Raw genomic sequence first — 13640 nt, forward strand, 5'->3', positions numbered from 1 at the left:
AGTCCCTTGGAACCTCCTGTATGAATGAAGTTTTTGTGCAATCCTGGGCCCATCTTGGTCACAAAATGGTATTCAGCACTTGGCGATGCTCTTCTATCAACAAGAGTCAAAATCCGGCACTTCCTCCTCTATCTGTATTTTTGACCCTGGGCGAGGGTGCCCCAGTTTTTGTTATGGACCCCCAGGGACAAGGTCCCCCCTTGGTCCGTGCCTGCTATGGAGGTACCCTACACACCTGTAGGGTATCCCCGTATCACCACCTTGGGACACGCAAAGTGGCCTGGGGGAGGCCCGTAAAGAGTAGGAGACTCATAAAGCTCTTTTTTGGGGGAAGGGGGAGTAATTATCTTAAATTATGTCTGGGAAAAGCTTATCTGATGAATTCCCTTACAGTATAAGGTGGCAAAATTACATGTGAAAGAATGGGTTGTTAAAAATGACAAAGTGACTTGACTAAAAACCTACCCGTAGAATGGGTATTAAGAAAAACAAAACACAAACTTGTATCTTATATTACTTATATGCTCTTTTGAAAACTTGCATGGCTACATTTTTTCAATTAATTGAAACTCCTAAACGTTCCCTAAAAGTTTCGTCTTTATACTTTTAGCGTCATTAGTTACATTAACTGTAGTGGTAGCATAAAAAATATACATATAGTGCCATCTGGCTATTTCAGAATCCCCTAAAACTTACCCTCAAAGGTCTAAATTAATAATATAAGTTATTCTTCAGATATTCCTTCGTTACCTTTTTGAAAGCCCCCATGCTCATAGTTTTTTTTTTCACATCCGCCTAAATATTCCTTAAAAGCTTCACTTTAATACCCTGAGCTTGCGCAGTTGCAAACGTTGTAGCAACATTAGTAGCAGCATGGGCATAGTACCTTTGGTTTCTCCAACATCCCCTTACTCACACGCTGAAAATTTCAGCTCAATACATACCATCAACCATTCCTGAAGCATTTCTGATGTGTCCACTCGACACCCTGTGTGGGCATAGTGTGTGTCGATTTTATTCCATACAGCTTCTATATGTCCCAAATGTATCGCCTTAATATCCTCAGGTTTAATAGTAGTTGTATTAGCAGTAGCTGTAGAATTGATTGTAGTTGCCTAAGCTTTAATGCCATTACCAGTAGTAGAGGCAGTAATAATATTGACAGTAATAGTTGTATGAGTAGAACAGAAGCATTAGGATGCAAATATTTTCTTTCGGTTTGTTCAACATCCCTCACAACAAGCCCTGTTAGTTTCAACTTTACACACAACACTGTTCCTAAGATATTGCTGTTGCACCCTTTTGACAACTTGCATACAAAGGGCCAGTTCTGATTCAGTTCTTCTTCCCCCCTCAAATTTTCTTGAAAATTTCACCTTCATGTCCTTAGGCATAGTTGTAATAGTAGTCATAGTAGTAGTATTGATATTGCTAGTAATAGTATTGAATATCGGTAGTACTGCTAGCTGCAGTAATATTAATCTTTTGCCTTTTGATCATTTGAACATCCTTCTCATCAAGTCCCGGAAGTTTCAACTTAATACAATTAGCCATTACTTACTTGTACTTGTACTTGTAGCGGGACCAGACGAGGACACTTTACCCGGCATCTAGAAGACTACGTATGGTTGACTCCTATTTGTCGCGATCTTGTGCCAAATCTTCAGCAAACCGGAGCCAGCAGCTCTCCCAGTTTCTGCCAAATCTTCGAAATCCGCCAACGGGGTTGAAGTCGTTTTTGGCAGTTGCCCATCAATTCTATAATTGACCGCCAGGTCTCCTACGCCAATCTGGCAACGGGGCAGCTAAGAGTACTTGCTTTATGATGTGGTTATTGGGTCTTCTAAGCACATGACCAAGCCAACGCAGTCTTCTCTGTTTGACAATCGTGGCGGCGGGTTCGATTTTACAGCAGTGGTGGTGTACATCAACATTTGAGATTCTGTCGGAGTATCGAATCTTCAGGATTTTTCGTAGACAGCGGTGGTCAAAGACTTCCAAATCATGGAGATGAAGCGCCTTCAGTGGCCAAGTTTCGACTGCATAAAAGAGGACAGATCTAACAGCCGCTTTATATACAGAAATGTTTGTCTTCATGCTGATCTCCTGCCGGTTTCACAAATGGCGGCGGAGTTGTGAGAGGATGGCCTGGGCTTTGATTATTCTGTTCTGTACGTCAAGGTCGCAGCCTCCATGAGGGTCTATTGTTGAGCCAAGATAGGTGAAGCTATCGACTTTTTCCAGCTCTTGTCCGTAAAGAACAAGCTGATAATCCGACTGTATATTTAGATCCATGACTTTAGTTTTGGCCGTGTTGATTTTCATACCCAGTAGCTGAGAGAAATGTGCTATTTCATTTAACATTGCTTGGGCAGTTGCTGGATCAGCAGCAAGAGCGTCGATGTCATCCGCGTAGTCTAGGTCAGACACATTAATGCCCAATCCCATAACAACACCATCAAAACCATCGAATCCAATGTATAGGGTAGTTAAACAAATCAGGGGACAATATACACCCCTGTTTCACACCGCTTTCTACATTGAAGGGCTCAGTTACTTCGCCCAGCACTCTTACAATTGATCTGCAATGCTCGTAGTAGGCTTTCAACAGCTCCACGGATTCAACTGGCATACCGTCTTCCACCATGATTTGCCAAAGGTTTTCGCGGGTTACTGAGTCGAACGCAGCCACAAAATCAAGGAACATGTTAATTATGGGGAGGTTATAACGTTCGCACTGTTGAATAATAAGGCAAAGAGTGAATATCTGGTCAGTGTACCCTCTCCCTCTTCGAAATCCGCTCTGATTTTCGCATGTTCGCTCTTCTCTTGCTTCTTCGAACCTTTTAAGCATAATCATCGCAAATACTTTGGTAGCTATATCCATGAGTGGTATCCCTCGGTAGTTGCGGCATTTCGTATTTGTCCCTCTTTTTAAATACTGGGATTATCACTGACACCTTCCAATCACACGGGAAGATCTTCTTCTCCCATATCAGACTGAAGAGGGTTTCTAGCTGCTGCGCTACAACGTGTGGTGAGGCCTTGTAAATCTCAGGAGGGAGACCATCTTCTCCAGGTGACTTATTGTTTTTTAGCCGTTTGATCGCGTTTAGTATCTCTGAGGCTGAAGGTGGTGCCATGTCGATTTCATATGGTGGTCTTTCAGCTGTTGGTGGCAGCAATGGTGTTGCATCTTGCCCATCTGTATTTGGATTAAGGAGGGCTTTAAAGTGATTCTTCCAATGATCAAGTTTACCTTGTACGTCAGTGATCACGCTTCCTTTAGCGTCTTTTAGAGGACCAGCGATAAATGACTTTTCCAGTTACTTCTCTGAGGGTTCTATACAGTCTTCTCGTATCGTTATTTCTGGCTGCTTTTTCCATCTCTATAGCAACCTCATCCCAAAATTGTTGGCGGTCTTGACGCAAGCTGGATTTAACCTGTTTACGTAGCGCCTTTTTTACTGCAATTTATGCGTTTGATGCCTGTCGCCTAGGCTCGATTAGCTTTACAGTTTTCTCAGCGAGGTAATTTTTCCTCGTCTTTGCAGGAGCATAGCCGATAACTTCAGCAGTAACCTTTTCCGTGGTGCTCCGGAATTTTTTCCATCGGTTGGTAGGGTCTTTATCGCAGTCTGTCAGGCTTGCAAACTGGTTCTGTAATTTCAGGCAAAAGTCTTCTTTCACTATTTGGATTTTCAGTTTCTCCACGTTTAACTTCCTTTTTAGGGGTTTTCTCTTCCTCGCGCTCAACTTCAAGAGGATTTTCGCACCTACAAGCGTATGATCGCCTCCAGATTTTGACCCCGTGCACGCCCCTCTGTAAGCTCGAGAACCGATGACTGAGGAGCACCAACGCTGACGGATCAATATATGGCCAACTTGGGCAGGTGTGGAGCCATCATTTGAGCGCCAAGTTATCCTTTGACAGGGTTTGTGTTGGAACATTGTGTTGGTGATGAAAAGGTTATGAGATCTCACGAACTGGAGTAGTCTATCACTATTTTAGCACCGCTGTCCGTATGTGAATTGACCAACAATATCGCGAACATTGGGGTCTGTTGGACACACGGGAGTTCCATTCACCCGCTAAAAATAGGAAGTCTCATTTAGGGCATTTCTGCAATGCCCTAGATTTCCAGGTCAGAGTAGAAGGAATCCTTATCAGCATCCGTTGCCACTCTCGTTGGTGTGTAGACAGTAATGATAGAAATGTTGGATAATTTTCCTTTAAGTCGTAGTCTGGCTGTTCTCGGGTTCACTGGATCCTATGCAAGAAAAGCTTTTTGCGCACGGCGCCCTATCATAAAGCCGAATCCATTGTCACCAGATCCATCATGCGCACCAGAGTTGAGGAATAAGTAAGAGTTGTTGGAGTCACGGACAGGTATGGTTTCTTCAGACACTCCGTTCAATCTTGTCTCTTATAGACAAAGAACATCTGCTTGGTGATGATTCATTTCTATTGCCACCACTAGCCTTGTTGATTCATGCTTCACGGATCTCACATTCCTACTATAGACTCGGAATTCATACTTCTGTAGATCTATTTCGCAGGGAATAGCTCGCACGCTTTTCGATCTCGCCGATATTCCAGAGAGCGAGATCGCGTCGCTTGAAACCGGGGACGCCGTAACAGGCACAATATTTCTGGGAGTATTCATTTCTTCATAGATGTTTCATGGGAATTTATTTTAACTGACGGGTCCCCTCCCCCGTTGGCCCCTCCTCCTTTCTCAACCGGGCTTGGGACCGGCTAAGGCAGGGTTTAACCATTGTTGTGACATTGCTGATATATCCTTTTGATAACCTGCATGTTTATATACTTCTTGAAATTTTCATCTGAGTGCTCTTAGCCCTACAAGTAGTTGCAATAGAAAGTAGTAGTAGTAGTAGTAAATGTAGGAGTCACAGTAGTATTAGCAGTAGTGTGCAGATAATGCCCTTTGGTGGCATGATCTTCCCCTTTAAGTATTCTCTGAAAGTTTCAACTTGATACCAATACAACCCTTGCCCTGAGGGCTGTGTGTGTGGGGGGGGTTGTCATCTTCAAAGACTCCATTTTCGGACCTTTTACTTACTTTGGACAAAATGGCTATCTCGAAATTTTGATTTTATGTGTTTGGGGAAATGGGGGTTGTGAGAGGAGGGGCTAGCTGCCCTCCAATCAATTTCTACTGTTAAAAAGGGCACTTGCTGTTTCAATTTCCAATCGAATCACCTCTTTTCGAAGTTTCTACGACAACAAATGGTCATCTCAAAATTTCTATCAGATACATTTCGGGAAAATACGGGGTGTGTGTTTGTGGAAGGGGGGTATCCACCCTCCCTTCAATCTCAATCTCAAAAAAGGCACTAAAACTTCTGATTACCAATCCAATGAGCCCCCACCCCAAAGTTTACACGATCACTCTTTATATATACCTTATATTCCCCCAGGGTGTAACTTACAAGCCTTGCCGTGAGGGCTCTGGGAGGGTTGTCATCCTCAAAGACACAATTTACGTTGAACAAAATGACTATCTCAAAATTTTGATATGTGTTTGGGAAAATGGTTGGCGTGGAAGGGGCTCTAGTTGCCCTCCAATCACTTTCGACTACTAAAAAGGACACTAGTCCTTTCAATTTCCGATTGAATGAGGCTTTTTCCGAAGTTCCTAGTACAATAAAGGACCATCTTAAAATTTGTATCAGATGCAATTCGGGGAAAATACGGGGAGGGGGGTTATCCACTTTCCTATAACTTTGAATCTCAAAAAGGGCACTAAAACTTTTGGCTGTGAGAAGGAAAGAATAAGACGCAGTGTCCACATTCAATTCCAAAATAGTGAGTAGCCGAGAATAAACGAAAATTCCTTGAAGAAAGTGGGGCCGTATTTCTGAAAATTTCACGTGGTGGAATTTTAAATCTCATATCTAAACCTATGTAATGCGACCTGAACTTATTTAAACCGACTTACTGATCGATCCAATGATACCTAAACTGATTTCAATCGATCTTGTGATCCAACATGTGATTCTCCAACTCTGTCCATTTCGGAAATAATCAGCTCCTTCCGCAGCAGTACTATCACTTGCAACGCTCAGATATTTGTCAAATTTCAGGAGAGGCTAGGGGTTCATGCTTGGAATGGCCAAGTCCCTCCTCGGTTACAAAGTTTAAGAGTCCTGCAGAATTGATGATTCTGCAAAAATTCTGCAATTTTATATATTAATATGTATCCAAGTTTAAAATGCGATTTGTAGGATTACTTGTTTGCTCTTGGCGGATTTTAGTAAATGAAATTTTGAATACTAAAACCGGAAATAATATACTGTACACTAATTTAAATATTATGCTTTGAAGTAATTTTTTTTTATCATTATTGACATTGTTTGGGATAAGCCTATCTAGTATTGTTTAATATTTACGCTTTGGAGCTAGATATATCCTGACTTCTAAGATTCAAAACTGAGGACACAGAAACAATACAGGATCATATTGTCCCCTTAAATCCCTCTCTCCGTGAAAATATTAAGCATACTTTTAGAAGATGAGCTTTATCGATCAATTTTGTTTTTTAGGCAGTCAGAAGATACTGTATTACTAATCCTGAAGGAGATTTATTCAGATCTGGGTGTAAGTCCTGACTCTATCCCTGCTGCCGAGCCACAAGCTCAGTTCCAACCGAATTCTGCAATCAGTATCAGCCAAAGCCAAGCAGGAATCATAAATGCTGTTCCTCAGTATACTCCTTCAGCCCCAAGATCCCACATTGCTCTCCCGTCGGCTCAGGCTTTTGGGCCTCCTCGAAGCGTTCCTCTGTTGCCTGTAGCACCAGAAGTCTCTAGATCCCAAACTGCATTGAATCAGAATGTTGGGGCTGTACAAAATGTTCCTGTACTGCCTCCTGTACCACTAGCTCCAAGATCCCAAATTATAGTGAACCAAAATGCTGGATCTCTAGGAACTGGTGGATCCAGTGCGGGAAGTGCTGGAACCAAAGTGCTGGATTTTAAGCCTCCACCGACTAGGGTACCACAAAGTTCTAAAGCTAGTGCTTCAAATGTTAATCGACAGCGAAAATATGTTTGTGCTTTAAACCGTAAGCCTCCGTCTGCACAAGAAGGAGAAAGGAGCCAACCCCTTCCTCCCCCTCCTATGAGTGGATTTACGCCGTTAAAGTAGGTTATTTGGATAAGGATTTGTTTAGTGTGATTTTTTATCAGAATTTGATCTATCTTTGTGCAAGTTCATAATTGTGAGTTAGCCTAATGCGGATGTCGAAAATCAAAAGACTTTTATCGCAATCCTTATGGTAAATCTATTAGCAGTCATTTACTTTTTTTTCTTTCTTAAAGTGAGGATTAAGAGACGTATATGAACTGCTAATAAGGAAATTTGCCTGATAATAAATTTTTTCCCATTTTAGAAGGTGTGATTTAAGGTTAATTGCATTTAGTTAACTTCTACTTTAGGATTTAATAGTTTTATCACCATCATAGCTTAATTTCTTTTTCAAATTGCTGCTATTACTACAAACAGGGGCAGATACAGGGAGGGTCTTAGGCTAGCGTGCCTCCCTACCAGAAGATTAAAAGTTGACTTAATTACAAATAGATCGCTGTAGCAAAAAGCCACCTAGTACTCATATAGCTGCACACGCTCCTTTACCGACGTGATCCTGTCAAAGTCCTACTGTATATCCCCCTCCCCTCTAATTAAAATTCCGATTTCCTTAAAAACATTTTTTATAAGCTCATCCCTTCCCATTTAAGGACTAACCGCTTTTTCAAATTGGTTGAATATATTTCAAATTAATTAGCTATAGCATGATGTTATCAAGTTAGTGGGGTTACAGTTAAACATTGGTCACTGAACTTCTATTCAATAAACTTGCCTGTTGATATATATTTTCCTCTTTTAGCAATAAGCCATTTTAAATTTTTAAACGACATTTAAACGAACCAAAATTGTACATTCAATGTCTTTTGGTTTTGGGAAGGCCATTTTTTTATTTCTTTTTCCTGTTTTAAATGTAATTTGTTCAACCTTAGTCCTTCAATTTTTGTCTTTTTTTTGCGATGAAGTGTGATCTAAATAAGCCTACCTTATCAGTGAAAATTCGCCTAACTTTGTATTTACATATGGGGCTAATTTGGCTCTATATGTAATTTTCTGAAATTGACATATGCGCGGGGATTGGGGGACTTTAAACCTAATCCTCCTTCCTGAAGTTTTCACAATTATTCCTATAGTTCCTCTTATTTTTCGTTTTTTTTTGTACAATTTTTTTTGCCTCTTCCTCGCCCTTTATATGTAATTTTCTGAAATTGACATATGCGCGGGGGTTGGGGGACTTTAAACCTAATCCTCCTTCCTGAAGTTTTCACAATTATTCCTATAGTTCCTCTTATTTTTCGTTTTTTTTTGTACAATTTTTTTCTGCCTCTTCCTCGCGCTCCGAAAATCTAATGTGTATGGATTTCCCCAAGATACTTTTTTTAGCGCTTTTTTTTACCACAAACATGTCAAACGTTCCGGAAGAGTAGTTATAAAACACCAACATATTCTTTTAGGTCAGTGGCACTAAATAGAAAAAATTAGGGGAGGGGGAATGTATTTTTAAATCCAGGGGAGCCTTGAATAAGACCATAAATAGCTTTGATGGGGCAAGTCTCTCAGGAGGATGATTCTGTGCTGTTCCTACTGCCTCTTTAATCATTTCAGGACTCCATTTCAGTAAAAACTTTCATTTCAGTATGAAGCTTTCATTTTACTCACATCAGCGCATTTCAGGACTGACGTTAGTAAAAAATGTAGGAACTTAAGAATTTATTTGAAAAAGGTGATCATGTTACAACAAAACCGAAAAAAAACTTCCAGAATCAAACGTTATAACAAAAAAAAAAATGGAAACTTCAGGCAGCCTCAAAGTTAATCATGGTTGTGCTGTTAAAAAGCAAAATTACTATTTTGGTAAAAATTACACAAATAACACTATTTTGTGAATAGTAATTTCCGTTGGGATTGAATTGAACAGTAGCTTTAATTGGTAAAAACGTGAGAATTTCTAAAAAGAACCTAAAACCCCTCAAAAGTGACGTCCAATTGTATGACAAAGAAGCACACGATTGAATTTGTCATTGTCAAAACCCTTAACTTGGGGCTTACGGTCACCGATCTTGATAAACAACAAGGAAAATTCACGGTTAAAAATCTCTATCGTGGTAAAACTGATGAATATATATAACAATCTATGAAGAAGCGTGAAGTTAAATGCTGATTTATTCTGTATAATTTCTACCCTTTAGAAGGAGAAAGAAAACTTCTTTGACTGTATGATTTCACCGGAACTTATTCTTCATTGAAATATATCGGTGGAACTTAGACTGTAACTTGTTGATTTGATGTCTTCACATGACAAAAAAGCCCCATTTATTGCTTAGATCAATTGTACATTTCTATCCTATTAAATGAGCAGTAAATGAATATATGTGTAAATTTTTTCTTGGCGTATTACCATTTTCTGGTAAAAACGATCTAGATAGGTTGCGATTTTCTGTGCTGACTGGAATTAGTGACCCCTGAAGGTTGAAAGTCTTGAGCATAAGTAGAAGGAGTTTCAAACGCAATTTTCGTTTTCCGATCAGCCAATAGCTGATCGGAAAACTGTCGTGATGTCATAGATACTATATATCAGATAACAGTTTCCCCATAGAGTGCAGACTTTTATAATCAGATAAATGAATTGATTTTGGAAAAGGGCTTACTTTTTTTGCCTAAAAGCAAGCGATTGTTCCTTATTGTAAAGTTTGGGTGTAGACAGTACGATTCATTAAAATCTGACGGATATGTTCTGTTTGATAAGTGTATCATCTGTGTCTCACAGATAGGGTATCGAGTTGAACCTTTCACAATGTGTTTCTTTTATTAGGGAGAGGGGGTTTTGAGAACTTAAAAATTTGGGTAGGAGAGTAAACAAATTTTTCTCTGGTCTTCGCAAAACACTCTACGCTACGGATTTTCTTTTCTCTTGTATGCTAGCCTCCGAGACTCACTTTTTTGGGTAGTTTTTATGAGCTTCAAAACTGCAGATACGATATTTAGATGTGTTGAGAACAAAGCCAAATCCTGAAAACTGAAATAGTTTAATTTTCTGAAAAGTATTGTTTATTCTGTTTTAACATTGCTAACGCTAATTTTCAATGCAATAAATGAATCGACAGAATTTTTTCAGGTTTTGTCAATTTTATTTCAATGTTTAGTTTTGGTATTTAGGTTCAATATACAGCCATATTAAATGTTTACATCAAGTTGTACCACTGTCTTGTGTAGAAATAACTCAACAAAACAATTTAAAGTCAACAGACGAGCTAAATGGTCAGCAGGATAATATAAAGCAAGAAAATGGAAGGATCCCCGAAGGACCTTGTACTTCTAAAATGTCAAATCTAATATTTTCACACACCTGAAGTAGTTGCTAAGACATTTTGCTAAGTTGTTCTCAAAGGCTAGTCCAGGAGGATAGTGTAGAGCAGGACAACCAAAGAATAATTGAACATAGATGGTTTTGATAATGCTCCCTTTTAATGCAACTCAGCAAATGATTTTTGGTTATTTTTTCAGAAGTTTGAAAAATGTCAGATTCGACATTTGGGCTTAACAGCGATGCTATGTCGTATTATTGTCGTAAGCTAGTGTATTTTAAATCTTGGTATTGTTGCTTTGGACTGAAACTAATAAAATTGCCAATCTAAAGAATAATATAAGTAGCATGATTTATCTCTATCCCCGCCCCCTAGAAAGAATTAGAAAATGGAGGTTTAATCTCCATTGTACCTTCTGCTTAAGAAAAATTGTTTTAATCCCCTTACAACCCTAAGGATTGATGTGTGTGTACCTATGTGCTTCAACCATTCTAGAAGATTAACATTTCAGCGATGTAACCTGTTTTTCAGAAAAGAAAGGGCAAAAAAAATTGATGCAGTTTTTAGGTTAAGAATCGAAAAAATACTACTATTAGCAACAACAACTCACTGCGCCACCTAACCACTTTATGCCAATGCAGATGCGAAATCTCCTCCCTCCTATCTATTCAAAGCGTTATTCTTCATTCCTTCCCACGAAGTTCCAATTTCATTATTTCTTGTAAACTCTTATTTAAGGGTTATTCAGTGTTACTCTTCGTCTGAAACTTCTATGTATTTGGAAAGGGTGTTTATTTTATATTAAGTTGTGCTATTTTGATTTGTTTTCTTACTAGGAGTAAAGTGCTGCTTAATTCTGAAGATTTATATCTTTTTTTAAGTCATGTGCAGGCAAAGACAACGGATTTTGGAGTCTACACGCTGCGAGCATAATGGGCTATTTCAAAGTCAGTATTTTATGTGAAATAACTTTTTGCCGTACTGATAGTTTAGTTTTGACCAGAACCCATGGCCATAGTATGTTTATATGTAAAAGAGGATAAACGATAGCGTTTTTCACCATTTAACCGCAAAGAGGGTGAACCTCCCCCCGGGCTACGGGTACAGATTTACTTACATTTATATGAATCTGTCAAGGAAAAAGTAATTTAATGTTCTAATCATTATAATATAAGTAATTGAAATAAATTCTTTAGCTATACTATAAGGTGTGTCAGCGGAGCTTCTCCCGGATCGAATGGACGGATAATAGGGAAGTATGGGCTTAAACACTTTTTTCAAGATTTCAATAATAGTCTTATTAAAGACTCTTGAAAAGCTTTTCTTTACTTTTGCTTTGTGTTGGAATTAGAGTGTGAAATAAGAAATAAGATCTTTAAATAGGAAAAGACTGTGTTTTGTTGTGAAAAGGTAATCAACTGCATCCGAAGGCGTGGTGGCTCACTCCAGGCCTATCCTCACTGAACTGAAACCACCTCCATGCGCAAGTGTGTAGTAGGACATTTTTTGGGTGTGGGGGGGGATTCGAAAAAAACCTTAGAAGTGATAAATTTTACCCAGTCCGATTTCCGTTCTCATCTTTCTAACCACAATTCACTTTTGTGTCATAGCTTGTGTTAGACTTTTCTTTGAAATTATCCATTTCCAAAAGTTTGCATGAATCCTAAAAATATTCTTGACCATAATGAATAAGTAACTGGAAATTTTTAATGCCCATAAGAACACACGAGACTTATAATGGAGAGAAAAGGAAAAATGCAATATACATACAAGAACACAAATATAAGATAAACTAGCTCTCAGTCATTGCCGGGGAAAACATATGAGACTGATCTAGCCTTTCGAAAAATCTTTTACGGTGACTTTCAGCTGTAGCCAGAGTTTAAACCAAATTACAAGTGTCGATTAGCTGCCTATTTCCAAACCATAGGGGAATTTTGAAGAGAAATTTCGTATATCTACAATATATAGACCTTATAATTTTTGTCGGTACAAGTAAAGATGTTCTAGCTAGGGAAAAGAGCAATGACATGCGAAAAGAGAATGAGTTGTAGATGATTTGCAGCAAACAATAAGCCCAAATACTTTTTGTAACTTTTCATTGAAACACTTAAGCATGAGGGAGACTTTTGATTTAACGGTGGTATCGATTGGAAGGCCAAGATACTTAATGCTTTCAGACGGTGAAACATTTTGACTTCGTAGCCTTAAATTGACAAACAATAAAATATCACTTAGATGCGTTGAGTTGAAAGACAAAACTTTTTACCGTATTCGTGTGACTAAGCACGGAAATTTTTTTCGTAATTGATGACAACCTCTGGCTAAGGTTTAATATATCATCAGCATAAGTGAGGAGAGATTGGTCTATAGCTCTAAACATGTAACTCATCGTAACTTTCCTCATAGCTTTTATAATGCTATTGTTATAAAGGGATGGTTATGTTATATTTCCTTGGCGGATACCTTTCCACAGTCTAATCGAAGTTTTGATTGTAACGAAACCATTTCGAATAGGTATTTTTATAGATACCTTGAGCCGTGCATACATATTTTTGAATACCCTCACAATAGAACTATCAAGACCCTGAGTTTTCGCAGCATGTAGCATCTGAATGTGGATGCCACAGTCGAAGACACGTGAAATATCACTTGCTGCCAGAATCAGGATATCATCATTTCTCTCTGTTTCAATGGTAATTTTCGAAATTATAGAGTGGATTTCTTCGTGACTCTGACCAGCCCTAAAATCAAATGATTATCCAGGGTAAAGCATGCAGCGCTTAGGTCATAAACTACCAGCAGGTCTAGCAGCTTACACATCACTGAGGATACGGTTACGGGCCTAAATCAACTGTACTCTTTGCTTTATTCCTTTTTTGGCAACCGGAGTAAGCAAACCAATACAAAATGCCTCTGGTGCAGCACCGGTATTGAAAATAATCTGGTAAATCTCGTTTGCATGCTTTAGGCGTAACATGCATGACTGATCAAGACCTCTTGAAAGTTGCTTTTTGATACGAACAATGGCTCACTTAATTTTTCATACACTGATAACTACCCCATTCTCTCATTCAGTACCACATGAAGAACCATAAAGCAAAAGATTGGAATTGTTCTTCCTTTACTGTGTTTAGAGGAGAAAACTCACTAGTGAATTGTCTGATCTACTCTTTTTCACTTGGAAGGACACAGTGGGAAGAATCCGCTATGAGTTTTTGCTTTTT

At 38.9% G+C, this 13640-nt stretch overlaps 1 protein-coding gene across 6 annotated transcripts in view; it reads left to right on the top strand.

Annotated features, from left to right (window-relative positions):
- Positions 1-11274, top strand: part of LOC136026291 (phospholipase DDHD2-like) — a 125313-nt gene extending 114039 nt beyond the window's left edge. For all 6 annotated transcript variants that reach the window (XM_065702694.1, XM_065702698.1, XM_065702697.1 and 3 more), the window contains one exon: positions 6568-11274. In XM_065702694.1, the coding sequence (XP_065558766.1) occupies positions 6568-7171 (604 nt within the window). In that variant the 3' untranslated portion in view covers positions 7172-11274. The remainder of the gene's footprint in view (positions 1-6567) is intronic.
- Positions 11275-13640: the final 2366 nt, after the last annotated feature.

The sequence above is a fragment of the Artemia franciscana genome, chromosome 4 (assembly GCF_032884065.1).
Source record: "Artemia franciscana chromosome 4, ASM3288406v1, whole genome shotgun sequence".
NCBI classification, from domain to species: domain Eukaryota; kingdom Metazoa; phylum Arthropoda; class Branchiopoda; order Anostraca; family Artemiidae; genus Artemia; species Artemia franciscana.